Genomic DNA, 14,424 nt, shown 5'->3' with positions numbered 1-14,424 from the left:
TATTAACTCATAATTAACTTGAAATATTTGGATTTAGTTTTAAATTATGTAGTAATTTATATTTATATTATATATATGTATATATTTTTAATTTAATTATTATGTTATTGGTTTGACCATTAGTCCAACTAATTTGACCATGCAAACTGTAAACCACTAGTATTTTTAGTTTGACATTTGATCTGATTTTAAAAATAATGGTTAAAATACGTTCTTATTTCTGGCCAAAAAGATATTGCCTTACGGAAACAGCTGCACATAAATAACTATTCTCTTTACAAGGTCTAAAGTATCATCCTCCCTTAAAAGAAAGAACAAAAGCAAACATGAGTCAGTCCATATTTAAATGCCTGTGTAGGCTTAGAAACTGAAAATGATATTGTCGGTTGCAAGCATCAGAAAGTTCTACCATCTCTTGTTCAACTCTAAATTTCCCCGTTGTGTGTGTGTGTGTGTGTTTTTTTTTTTTTTTATTTTCTCTTTTTAGAAGTTGGTGGTGTTGGAATGCATAACTGAATAATAGAAATATCGTAAAGATCAACAAAATTGACAAATAATGGACACTGCTCTAATCGTAATTGGAGTGATAATTAAAGGAATAAAAGTTCTAGTTTTCCCTGATGAAACACAACCAACATGTACTCGTAATAGAAAGCTACAAATATAATGTACATCTGTGTAACAGAATCCCTCTGGCCATAGTTTTCTTTTCCATCAACTGGTTGATAGATTTGCAGGCGAACCCCAATAAACGAGTCATTGGCTCCACCTCAGGACCATCAGCTTCATTCGTTTCGATTCATTTGCATATGCTACACATCACTCTTTCACCAGAGAGTGTGAATGTTAACTTAAGAGTAAAAGTGGTACGTCTTGGCTTCAGTTATGATTGCCCTCAGTCCTCCAATTGGTGCGACGATCATTAAGCTCACTCCAAGCGAAATGCAAATCTGAAATCAATCCATTTAATTCCATATATTCATCAAAAAGGGCAGCAAATAATTAATACCGTCAGAAGAAAAATTCCCAACACACCCAGTTAGTCCACCAAGACAAGCTAAATCTCTTTGGGTTCCGGATTGTAAGCCATATTATGCAAGGCAGCTGAAAGTTGAAAGAACATAAATTGTTAAGCCAAATGTTAATCCTCAGGAGAGATCTTACGAGATTCAACTTTTTAAACATTCAAGAGACTTACAAAGTAAGTTGTTGGGGCAAAAGCAAATCCTCCGAAAAACCCTAGGAGACCATTGAAGAATGGGAAGGTGATAGCAATAAACATTGTGTAGGCTGCAATGAAAGGATGTCAATGTACTCTCACGAATCAAAACACACAACAATAATAACAAATAACCTTGTCCCACTAAATGAAGTCGGTTATATGGATTCAAAACATAGATCCATTGAAAATATTGTAGAAACTCCTAAGAGTTATACTCACCCACATATACATTACGCACAACAAAACGAAGAAATTTAGTAGGTCTGAATCTCAGTTTCCTCACCAACACCGTTTCAATCATGTCAAACACTGCCATTGCAAAAATCTAAGAAACACAGAAAAACCAGGAATATATTGCTTTAGGTGCTTTGCAGCAAGCAGAAGGAATCATATGTGGTGGGGTGTGTGTGTGTGTGTGTGTGTGTGTGTTCATCACCTGATAGCTTCCAATTAAATGGATAACGACAAACATGTTAGCCATGGCAATGAGCCATTCTGGTGTCTTTAATTCAATGAGAATATTTTCGTCGCCAACCTGATTTCCAAAAACCCAATAACCAATTAGAGCAACTGGGAAATAGCACACAGCCACGATTATATAGGCCACAATGACTCCTCTCCACATAGGACCCTTGGATGGATTCTCTGGTGTAGATGGGATTGTTGCTTGGATTTCCAGAACCACATTGTGTCCAGCAAAGCCAAAAGCCACAGTGCCAAGGGCATTAAAGAAGTTTAACACATTCCCTGCATTACTAAGATCTGATCTATACTTATAATCTACATTGTCTACAATACCGTGTTTTAAACACGCTGCCCAGGCAATTGTACAATAACTGTAGGACAAAGAAATAGAACAAATCAAACACTGCTGATCGTGTGGTTCCTTATATCTAATTAAAGGAAGCTGCATAGATAAAACAAGGGACATGGATGTACATACCTCAAGGACATGATTGCAGCTGCCAAAGATACACCAGAAATAGCATTGAAGTTGGGGAGATGGGATAATACAAATTGAGCAGAGGCGAAAATCATAATGAAATAGGACACTTTGATCTCATCACAGCCAGGACAGACGGTGCGGTGGAACTTCTGCAATGACAGTCCTCCAGTAACCATGTAGACAATGCTTACACCAACTTCAACGAGAAGTTGCTGGGGCACCACAATAAATAGGCCCAGCTTTTCACCAAAAGCATACTGACCCAGTTCATGGTATCTGTCAAAACGTCTTCCCGGAACCATTTCATGCATCTCCACCATTTGCCAGAGAGTATATAGTGTAATGATCCATGAGAGGACTAGTACAGTCACACCAGGACCCCTGCACAAAACAATATTGGAATCATAAAACCTTCAAACGCTTGGCATGCACAAGTGTATGCAGGATTTTTTTTTGGTTGTTGCACGATCATGGGACGAGATCATGTTAGAAAAATTCCAAAGACATGGGGCTAAAATTAATGCAATCGGGGTTTGAATACTCTTACCATCCTAGTTGGGCCATGCCATAAGGGAAACTGAGTACACCAGCTCCAACTATGGTCGTAACGTTGTGAAAAGTTGAGTAGTACCATTTCGCATTTCTCGAAGACGTAACTGGAAGCCAATCATCAATTTCCTTCTGGCTTGCTAATGTTTCATCAAACTATTGAATAGACAATTCATCTTATTCATAAGAACAGAGGTATATAAGAATAGATATGCAATGAATCAGAAAAATTCAATTTTGGTGGCATTTAAAAACTGAGAAGGAGCTGGATTTTGGTACGTACTTGTGGGGGTTGACTTTTCCTGGGGCATCAAAAGTAACTGTAGAATCATAAAGGTAAGGGAGGCCATTTTTCATTTACATGCGAGTCCAATGGTTCGTCTTATCAAAAGCAAACAACACACTCAGGGAACTCACAAACTTTTTGGAGGTACAACACGAAAGCAAAGGCTATTCTTAGCCTGCAAAGTGCTTATCTTTCTGTTAAATAGGTTAATCAAACTTCTTTATAAACTTTACCCTTCATAAAACCAGAATTCAAATGAAATTTTGCATGTTTCCCTGGCAGTGATTAATTAGTGTGTGCAGCTTTGATTTTTTAACCAAAGCAATATGAGAGCGACTATATCTTGAAAGTTGCGAATTCCTATTTTCAACGAGTTTCTGAACATGGTGTACATAATTCATCGATTTTGAGTAACAACTCTCTCTCTTTGCTCAAAAAAAAAAAAAAAAACTCTCTCTCTCTCTCTCTCTACACACACACACACACACACACATCACATACTGAGGGAAGGACAGGTTGTCACCTAGCTGGCTAGTAAAATATAGAAGGAAGAGACATTGAGTGTGACATAAGAAAATAAAGTATGGCAAACTCTGAAGTCAGAAGATATTACTAGCCCATAATGGCATGACCTTCCTTGCACTTGCCTCACCGGATAGAATCATAGAACACGCAAATTATATGATTGTTTGAGCAAATATATAATTAACCCCAGAATCATTCTTTTATGCTTGCTGTTTTTTTTTTTCTTTTTGGCAGATGGCACCCAGTAGCCCGAGTCTACCCCACTTGAGGTAAAGGAACTTGACAGTGCCCATTCTGATCCAGATCGATCACTTGTGTGACCCTTTCAAGTGGGCAAACCCTTCCATATGCAGCTGCATTCTCAGGAGTCAAATTCTAGACCTCTAGTTAAGTTGATATAACTTTCTTACCAATTGAATTAAGCGGTAAATGGTTATGCTTGCTAGTTAATTAGTCACAACATTCATTTTTTCTGACACCATGTGGTAGCAGGATTATAAGTCAAATAATGACTAGATAGTGACATATTGAAAGAAAGAGATTATTTTAAGGAAAAATTAATCATTTAATTTTTAATTCAATCAAAACTCAATCCTTTAAACTTTGATTTGATACAATTCAATTTCTATAATTTTGACTCGATTAAAATTTATTATGTAAACTATGACTTAGAGCAACTCAGTCTGTATAGTGTTAGCAATTTAAAACATTGTTTCTTACATTTTAGAAAATAAAATTATAAAGACCAAAGTTATTTCTAGAAAAGACTAATGTTTTAAATGGTTAAAATTATAAGGATTCAGATGCATCAAGTCAAAATACAGAAACTAAATTTTAACCGAATCAAAACTATAAGAATTGAAATGCATCAAGTTAAAGATCAAGGATTATTAATTGAGTTATAATTATAGAAACCAAATAATTATTTTTTCCTTTTTTTAATAAAATATTAGCCTCACATAACCTTTTTTTAAAAAAATAACTGCACACAACCTACCAATCCTACTCAGATGTGCTGATCAACATAAAATAAGATTGGTCCAAATTTGGACATTCCCAACAAGCCTATTCAAATAGATAATAATTTAATTTAAAAGTTTCTCAATTATTTTACTCCTTTTATATTATTTATAGAACTTAGAAAAATATTTGACTAAGAAATTATTATTGAAATATATATACTCTCTCCATTCAAAAATGTAAGGCATTTTTTGAGGAATTATATGTTAAAAAATGTAAGGCATTTTTAATCTTTCAAAGTGTAATCATTATTATTTTTTAAAAGTACTCCTATTGAATAAATCATTCATATTTATTTTAAGGTGAAACACCCTATTAAATAGAAGTAAATATGGTAAAATAAGGCTAATTTGAACACAAGTAACTCTTTATAAGGGGTAAAATTCAGTTAAAAATACCTTACATTTTTTTTAACTAAATGATTCTTTTCACAATAAATGATTCTTTTAACTAAAAATTATTTATAATTATAATATATATTTTTGTCAATGTTAAAGTAATGTTTATTTTAATATTATCATATTCTTGATCATTTATTAGTTATTAAAATTTATTATTACATTATTTTTAATAAGTACTTATAATAATAGTTTTAAACATTGTTAATAAACTATCGCCCCCACTAAAATTTTCTGGCTACGTCCCTTGATCACTTCATATTATCAGAAGATTTAAGCTGCAACAGCCAGCTTACTGGGCAAGAGGTCACGAGTTGGGGGAAGATGAAAAAGCAAGGGGTTCGTCATGAACCATTGAGTGAAAAAAAATTCTTAAAAAACGTATTCTCACTACACATGCACGTGTGTCATATGTATTCCTTCCATTGAATTTTTAGCATGAAAATTTAGAACAATTTGCAGAAACAAAAATAGGAGCAGAACCAAAGAACAAAGGAATTAAATGAAACGAAAAGAGAGCGTAGAAAAGCATGTTATCAGTAGGAAGGAGAAAGAAGGGTCATACAGTATTAGTGGAAGTGCCAGCATACGAGTCATAGTTTGGTGCTTGAGTTCTCATGATGAGTTGACAAAGACCTCACAAACTGCAGAGAAGATAGCTGGGCTCTGATAACATTAAAGATCACAAGAAGCATACCTCTAATATATAATGCGGTGTAGAATTCTTTCATGTGGTTTTTAACAACTTGTTGAATTTTCTACCGGAGGACATCACACAACATAGAACTTTTCTGGTGATACATTTTCTATTTGATAAAATTTGGTCAACGCAACACAACAATGACATTTTAATTATTAATTAATTCCGTCAGTAGTAACAAAAGTAGAAACTTTGGTCAGTGTGTTGCCCAGGAGATATTAACTTGGGATGGATATGAATACATATACACACACGCATTCCCTGAAGTTTGAATCAAATCATAGCACAAGTTTCATTACCCTCTTACACAGCAAAGAGTTACGCGTAAATAATTATTCATGTCCCATAGTGTCATTCTCCCTAAAAAGAAAAAACATAAAACAAAATTGACAAATATTGTACACTGCTCAAATTGTGGTTGGAGTGATAAATTAAAGGAATAGAATTTTGATGATGATTACTAAGAAAATGCGATGCAATGGATAGACAGATACAATATACACTGCGAGATTTAAAAACGTTCAACTTGGACTTTAAAAATTTTCTTCAAGGAACTGGGCTTAAAAGCACTTTTCTAATCACTCAAAAGTCTTAAACACTGAAAAGTCTTCATAGCCGATAAATAATTTAGATAATAACCAAATCACTTAATATCATGACATTATTTTTTTTTTTAATTAGTGCTCATTTTCAACATTTGACATTGACAATATAGGTAACAATAAATAAGCTTTAGAAGATAGAGATGAACGAACTTTCTGCAACTTGATTCAACCCCGAGATGAGCGTCATAATTCGGAAACTTCTAGGAATAGGGGAATGAATAACACAGTTGTTGCAGTTGAATGGTTCATTGGAACATTGCAACTGTTAGGAGTAATTTTTTTATAGAAAGAACATAAAATAGGGACGAAAGTACATGGCAAAACAATGTGGTGGGAAGAAATCAGTCAACGTTGTCACTCGGGCATATTGGATGACAACTGTGGGTTCATCATGGTGTCCTTGGTTTCATAGTTAGTAAGCAGCGTCATCATCCAGAATACAGTTGATGGTATTATTCCTCCATAAAAATATAAAGAAAAAGATCATTACCATGAGGCAAATTGTATTAAATAATGAAGAGTTTACAATGAAGATGCAAGTTAGTGGTAACTGGGGAATTGTATAAAGATGCGCTCATTGACAGCTTGATGAGAGTTAAAGCAGGAGCGATGTTATGAAACGGAGCTTTGATCCTGACCTCCAGTGGACCTCAAGGCAAGTACAACATCTTCCATCCTAAAGAAGATTTGTATCTCAGATTTCACTGAAAAAAGTTTTCGTAAACCATCGGACCTTCAAAGTTTTTCTAACCATTAATTCAGCATATAAGGGCTTAAACATAAAAAAATCTTTCATGTGCCACAACAACTTTCTCCCCACTCCCTTCTATGGTGTTTCTGAATTGGGATAAATGTTGGAAACAAAAGGGACACTTAAATGTTGTTTGAATTGCTTTTTCTAATTAAAGAGGAAGAAAATGGAGGAAAGCCAATCCCCCTCATTCTCCACCTACAGAAGAAAATCCATTCCCTGTGGGGGCTCCAAACAACTACAAATTTCTTTTCCCTTCGATACCCCAACCAAAGTAGGTAAAATAGACTCCCCTCATATATTCTGTCATCACAGTTAGACACGACCAAGGCGAAGACCTCTCCTTTCATTCATTTTCCTTATCAACTCTCGGATGTAATGTGTGGGAGAACAATATCCAGGTCCTTCATTTCCTCTCGTAATGATTCCCTTCATTTTCTATGTTTCATTTTCTATTTTCATTCCAGAACACAGTCAGTATTAGCTGGCCCACCAGGTTTTCTTTGATTTCAGAGTCATTTGCCAACACTTTCTCCTGTTTGCAAGTGTCCGATGAATACGCATTGCACTCTGCAGATGAGTATCATCATTAAGACAGAGCAAAAAGCTGAGCGCTATCCATTCCCCAAAATATCATCCAGAATGCGAATTGGTCCCACATGACCCAAGTTGTTAAAGAAACAGTGAACCAAGACATTCCAAGTAGCGATATTGGGAAAGATTCCTTCAGTTGTCATTTTATGAAGATACACAATGGCCTCTTCAATGCCTAACGAATTACAAATGCCACACAAAAGACTAGTATATGCAACTATGTCTGGATGCCATTCCTTTTCTTCTGTAAGTTTATCAAAAAGTTGCGTGGCCATTCTAACCTTACCCCACTTACAGTATGCATAGATAACTATATTAATGGTAGTGGTATCTGGCTTTGCTCCGCTCACCAACATTTTCCCGAGAACCTGGAAAACCTGTTCTTGAATTCCAACACTAGAGAACCCATACATTATAGTATTATAAGTAACAGAAGTTAGTTCCAACTCCAGCTCTTCCAACTCCTTAATAAGCCCACTGGCTTCTTTAAATCTGTTAGCCCTAAATAAACCGTCCAACAACTCATTATATGTTATGATATTAGGCGAGCACTTATATTTCTCCATCACATCAAGCACACCCATTGCCCATTCCACTCGTCCCTTGGCACACAAGCCCTTAATAAATGTATTGAATGTAACAACAGTTGGAGGACAGCCATCATTGTTCATGATCTCAATAAGACGATTAGCTTGGTTAAACATAGAGTTTTGACAAAGGACATCCAGCATGCAGGAATATACCACAACATTAGGACGGCAACCACAAGTTATCATTTTGTTCCACGTCTTAGAAGCATCTAGCAAAGTCCCAGATTTTGCAAAACCATAAATAAGAGAACTGTATGTGGTAACATTTGGAGGGCACCAATTCTTTTCCATGTGATTATAAACAGATATAGCCTCTTCTATATAATTCTTGGTGCAGAGACCATATATTAAAGTGTTATATGCAACAACATTGGGCTTAACTCCCTCTTGAATCATACGACTCCACAGGCTAAGAACCTCACCTAATTGGCTGCACAAAAAATAGCCTTTCATCAAGGAAGCAAATGTATGAATATTTGGGCTACATCCTCTCATAAGCATCTGGCCAAGTACAGCAAGAGACATGTCAACATTCCCCAAGTCACAAAGACAATTGATAACTGTAGAGTAAGTGACAACATTTGGGTCAATGCCCTTATCTAGCATTTCAATGATCAAATCAAAGGCCTCTTTAAATTTATTATCTTTGCATACTCCATGTATCAAAGAATTATAGACAGGTACCAAAGGGGCAAATCTCGCAGCTAGCTTCTTTGCTTCCTCTACCTGACCAATCTTGCACATAGAAGATACGATAGTTGTGTAGCTCACAGCATCTGGAGGGCAACCCTTACTTGACATTTCTACAAGCAACTTGCAAGCCCCATCCACCTTTCCATTTTGACAAAGAGCCTTGATAAGAATGTTATATGTAAAAACATTTGGCTCCAAACCTTCCCCCTTCATGTTGTTATATACAGGATTGATCAACTGAAACCGATTTTCATCCAGCAACAAATCGAACAGGTGGTTGTATATCCTGACAGTGGGCTTGCACCCAAATTCCCTTATCCTATATAACATCTTCAAAGCTTGATCAGCTGACCCAGCTCGCCGATAACATTGTATAACATGGATGAATAAATCTTCAGAGCAATCCAACCCCTCCAACTTCATGTGTTGCAAAAGATACTGAACACCATCAATATTGCAATTTCTTCCCAGTTTCTCAATCATAATCTGGTATGTCAAGTGGGTGTGTTTGAAAGCTCTAGAATTGGCCAAGGACTTGAAGTATTCAATTGCCAACACAACATCTCGCTCATGTCTCAATCTTTTCACAACTTCAGATTCCTTAAGAACGGGCACATTTGCAGATTTGACTTGGGATTTATCAAGATCAAAAATTGGTTTTGTGCTGAGTACAAACGGGATTGAAGGCTTGTGCACTTTTAACACTAAAGAACACCCTTCCTTCAAATACATAGTATTATTATAATTTAATTGTAGCCTTCAGCTTCAGATTCAAGAACCTGAATACCCAAGAGAAAATAGACTGAGAAATCCGTCAAAAGGATGACTTCAAGATCGCCCAGCCCAAAAATTCTTTGTTCTCTGAATCTTCATGTTCAACTTAGTGACCTTCATAATCAGGATCCACAAAACACAGGATTCCAAATGCAGGAATTTAATCACTTGACAAATGAAAATATCACAATATTGTCTACTCCTGCCTCATGGAACTGAACCACCATAATGCCCAAAATTCACTACAAAGCAAGTCTATGAAGAAACTTTATTTGCCTCACGACCTGGACCTGGACAGAGACATGCGGTAGTCTCTAACTCGTTGAAGAATACAGTCTCCAACAAGGCCTCGCCCTGCCAGTACTCAAGTTTGAGACCATCAATGGTTAATGAGTCAGTGGATCAAAAGAATGGTTCGTGCCTGACCAATGGTGGCACAGTGCAGCAGTTTGTTGCTCAGAGGGGAAGGGCCTTTTCCCAGCAAAGCATGATATGCTGACTGTCTTTTTTAACTTTTTTTTTTTTTTTGGAGAACAACAAACAACTCCCAAGAGACTAGTCCAACATACAACAAACGTACACCATAAATAATGGCAATTTGCTTATAAAATTGCCTTTGAAGCTTTATCATGCACCCTTTTGATGAAGTTGTCTTCAACTCTAACAATAGCTAAGAATTTCAGTCATTGTTGTTGGCCCTGAAAAATTCAAAATCAAAGTTTTTTTAACTAGTTAGTAGAATAAGTGAAAATGATGCCGGCACATTGGTCCTCATGGTGAGCCATAGAATGACATTTTCATGAAGTACCACGTTTGAAGCTGGCGAGAGAAGGATGATAGAGGGGAAGAAAGAGAGAATAATTGAAATGATATTATAGTCTTGAAATGCCCATCCAAAATCATGTATTATATTAACCAATTTCTAAAGTTGTAGAAGCAAATGTAATCATTGCAAGGTTCCGTGTCTGCTCCTCAAGCAAGTAACAGCAAAAACTTTCCCAACAACAACACAACACACAATCCCCATAAACATAAATTCAAGAGGACAAAGATACCATGCTTGAAGTACCCAATTCTGGAGTTTCTAGGACTTGTAAAAAAATGCTAGTAATTTCTAAAATAAGCTACCCCCCCCCCCCGGGGGGGACTTCTTAAATTCTTTAGACATTTAATCAAGCCAGTCAACTTTTTACCTCATGCTTTTTTCTCCTTCTCCATTATGATGCCAATTAAATTATGCCTGAAACAAATAATTCATTCGCTCCTAATTCAAAATGGAAAACGAAATTGCAAATCAAGGTACTGTAAGTTGCAAATCAAAGAAGTGTAGACGTGTAGTTGTAAATCATAAAAATAATTTCTTAAGAGACATTCAAATGTTAAGCCATCAAGAAATTTCTGAAGCAAATTTTAAATCTTGTCAAATAATAAGTTTAAAATTCATACAAACAGAGATAAACAATCTAAAAGCTGCAAAACAGTATTATGGAAGAGATAAATCAGAAGCCATTCATATGCTTATATTGAACAAATTTAAATCACTGAGATATTAATTTAATCCTACTTTTCTCTCTTGTTGCCAAGATTTCAATTGTATCATAACCCCGTGCTGCGAACATAGGCGTGTACCTATACTACGCTCAGTGGGGGCACTAGCATCTGACCCCACTGCAATCTTTGAAATATACGTAGTTGATATAATACCCTTTTATTTTTGTTCCAGACACTTTGACACAACTCGAACCAAGTCATTCACAAGATCATACATCACAAATACCTTGAGAATTTCCAAAATTGATGATAATATAAAAAGATTAATAAACAGAATGCCGATACACAACAAATCCAACATCGCAAAACAACAAAATCCAAATCATACAAGTCGCTAGTAATCAAAATGAAAAGGGCAGAAGTATAATAGCCAATTACACACTATTCAACCAAATACTAGCAACAAAAAAAAAAAAAACAATATGTAAATATACCCAAATTCAAAGGCGTCAATATTCAACGGTTACACGACCAGATTCAAAGCCAAATTAAAATGAAAAATTTAAAATAAAGCAAGAACGGCCCCGCAGGGAACAGATAACAAAGGGAACAAATTCAAAACCAGATTGAACAAACAAATTTGACCGGATTTTGGGAATAGAAAAGGCCCTAGGGTTCGAACCATCTTCACTGCTTGGCCGAGAACAACCACGCAGGGCTGACAACGGTGAACGGCGTCCGACGGAATATGGGATGCCTGTACGCCGACGAAGAGTACTGGATCTGCCATTCACGATAATGGGTTTATCGGGGTTTAAAAACATATAATTAGTGCTTAATAATTAATTTTAGGAAGAATTTAGTATAGGTCGAAAATTAATTATTGAAATAAAAAATTAATTACTCTAATTAATAAAATTTTATTTTATTAATTTATTCTAAACTCCTCTTATACTAGTTTTATACCCCGTGAAATAGACAAGAATGTTTAGTTTTAAAAATAAAAATAAATATAAATATTAAAAAATTATTTTAATATCTTAAAGTAAAATATATTACTCTTCTTTTTATTTTGTCTTACTTATAAAAAATTTTTATGTTTAAAATTTATATAAATTTCTTTAGAATCAATAAATAAGAGTTATAATCTTTTATTTTAAAATATTTATTTTCACTCATTAAATAATTAGTTAACAGTTAAGTCACACATATTAAAATAAAATATTATTTTTAATGCATTCTTTTAAATTTTTATTTTTATTTTAATTTTTTATTTATTAAAATAATATTTCTAACAAGTATTTATAAAGAAAAAAATTAATAAATAAGAGATAAATCAATCAATATCATTTATATTTTATGTTTATTTAAATTTTATAATTTTGACAAAATATTTTTAAATTATTATCATACTTAATTGTTAAAAGTTTTTTTAGCCAAAAATTGTTTTATGTCTATTCTACAATGTGCTACGCTTATATATATTAAAAAATAATATTATTTTTAAAATGTCTCACTTCCTACATTTTGAAATATAATCTAGTTTGTTTTTTTTAAAAATGTATTGCCACATGTATCATCTTAAAAAAAAAAACATATATTATAATGAATCGTATTATAATTTATGTGATAATATTATTTATAAATCATAATTATAATGTCTCTGAATCAAGTAAATAATATAATTCATATTTTACTACCATTTATGAATCATATGTACAAGTATTACAAGTGATACAAAGTATTAAAAAAGATTAGGTGAGAAATGGAAGATAAATTCATTAACATTATATAATTAACTTATAGCTTAGTTTTTTTGCTCAGACTTGAGGCATAAAACTACATCAATATTTTAACCATAATCAACTTTTACATATAAATAATACAATAATAGGTTTTTATACTTTATGCATTTGAAGCATATAAACAAAAACTTATTCTATATATGCTCACACAAATTATTTTGATTTGTTACCCTGTGTTAACAATAAGGATAATTTGGCACACTAGTCAGAAAAAAAATACTACAGTTGGTAATTCGAGCGAGTTGGGCTTATTTGGGCCGAACTTAAAGTATCCTACTCCTTCTAAAAAGCTCATATAGTCAAACTCGACCCTAGCACCTTTAGGGTTCAAGCTTATTCGGACTACCCAAATACCTAAAACTTTTTAAAAGTATTTTTTTATTTGTTGAACTAATTTTAATTTTTAAATAATTTTATTAAGCATAAAATATTATCTTAATTTTAAAAGAATGAAATAAAAATAAATTATCAACTTTGTACTTAAGTAGCTCTGTTATTATTTTATTATATTATTTATAATTTATTCATGAATGTTTTCTTTACTTGTAAATTAATGTCCTAGTTATTTAAATATTACTCTTATCATAGTCATATGTAAATATTTTATATATTTTAATTAAATTATATTATTTTAATTATGATTAAGTTAATCTCAATTTAATCACAGTTAGACTACTAACTTAAATTATTATCCTAATTAGTTTAAATTTTAATAACTTTTAGATAAATTGTACTTTATATTTTTATGAATATAAAAAAAATTTGCCATCATTATATTATATAAAAAATTATTTAATTATGAGTAAAATATTTTTGTTTGAAATCATTTTTTAACTTTTTATATTTTTAACTCTTACATAAAAGGGATTCTTATTCTAATTTAATCTTAATTTTTAACCAAATCTAGCATGGACAATAACCAAGTATTATTAAAGAATATTATTCTATTTATTATGTTTATCTAGTAGTAGAGTTGGGAATTTGTACATGCCAAAATTTTATTTTTAAAAATTATTTTTAATTTTATTTTTACTTTAAAATTAATCATCTTAATTTATAAAAAATATAAAATTCTTTTTATATGCAAGTGATTTATAGGACTCAAAAATTTTAAAAAAAATTGGGTCTTAAAAATATTAAAATCAATTTAAATATATTTTAAATATTATTTTGAGATATTTTATTGATTAAAAATAATAAAAATATGAAATATAACTATTTTTAATTTTTTTAAAAAAATAATAATTAAAACACTATATATATAGTGTTTTGGTATACAATGATATAAAACTTAAAAAATTAATTAATATTTGTCATATTTATATATTTTTAAAAAAATTATTTTTTTTATTTGGATATTCGGGCCAAGCTCAAACCCGATCGAGCTTGCCTGAATTTTCTCAAGCCTATTCAAACCTCCTGAATAGGCCTGAATAATAAAAAATTAATATTTTTTAGGCTTGGTCCTAAGTTTT

The 14,424-nt window shown here is 32.9% G+C and overlaps 2 protein-coding genes across 3 annotated transcripts; both read right to left on the bottom strand.

Moving 5' to 3' along the window:
• Window positions 1-569: 569 nt before the first annotated feature.
• LOC129298819 (lysine histidine transporter 1-like) lies at window positions 570-5,807 on the bottom strand. Its single transcript, XM_054937266.1, has 8 exons — window positions 5,512-5,807; window positions 2,716-2,873; window positions 2,166-2,549; window positions 1,659-2,058; window positions 1,442-1,547; window positions 1,199-1,290; window positions 1,036-1,104; window positions 570-950 (listed from the first exon to the last, which is right to left on the bottom strand). Exons 1-8 carry the CDS (start codon window positions 5,563-5,565, stop codon window positions 852-854), a joined length of 1,362 nt encoding a protein of 453 aa, XP_054793241.1. The 5' UTR covers window positions 5,566-5,807; the 3' UTR covers window positions 570-851.
• Window positions 5,808-6,519: 712 nt separating this feature from the next.
• Window positions 6,520-11,922, bottom strand: LOC129298821 (pentatricopeptide repeat-containing protein At3g48810-like). 2 transcript variants are annotated; one of them, XR_008590426.1, is made up of 3 exons: window positions 11,827-11,922; window positions 6,742-10,351; window positions 6,520-6,709 (listed from the first exon to the last, which is right to left on the bottom strand). XR_008590426.1 is itself a non-coding variant. In XM_054937267.1 (2 exons), exon 2 carries the CDS (start codon window positions 9,609-9,611, stop codon window positions 7,617-7,619), a length of 1,995 nt encoding a protein of 664 aa, XP_054793242.1. In that variant the 5' UTR covers window positions 9,612-10,351; window positions 11,827-11,922; the 3' UTR covers window positions 6,723-7,616. The 2 variants fall into 2 exon arrangements, 1 of the variants encoding a protein (XP_054793242.1); XM_054937267.1 differs by lacking the exon at window positions 6,520-6,709 and having other exon boundaries at window positions 6,723-10,351.
• Window positions 11,923-14,424: the final 2,502 nt, after the last annotated feature.

The sequence above is a fragment of the Prosopis cineraria genome, unplaced genomic scaffold, assembly GCF_029017545.1.
Source record: "Prosopis cineraria cultivar Desert tree isolate PC_DT_omini unplaced genomic scaffold, ASM2901754v1 PC927, whole genome shotgun sequence".
In the NCBI taxonomy this organism is placed as follows: Eukaryota; Viridiplantae; Streptophyta; class Magnoliopsida; order Fabales; family Fabaceae; genus Prosopis; species Prosopis cineraria.
This window is presented reverse-complemented; position numbering and strand designations above follow the sequence as displayed.

Coding starts and splice junctions, on each gene's coding strand:
- LOC129298819 (XM_054937266.1), bottom strand. CDS start 5,565: ATGAGAACTCAAGCACCAAACTATGACTCGTATGCTGGCACTTCCACT. Junction 2,874..5,511: donor CTGGCACTTCCACTAATACT/GTATGACCCTTC, acceptor TCTATTCAATAG/TTTGATGAAACATTAGCAAG. Junction 1,291..1,441: donor TGTGCGTAATGTATATGTGG/GTGAGTATAACT, acceptor CTTTCATTGCAG/CCTACACAATGTTTATTGCT.
- LOC129298821 (XM_054937267.1), bottom strand. CDS start 9,611: ATGTATTTGAAGGAAGGGTGTTCTTTAGTGTTAAAAGTGCACAAGCCT.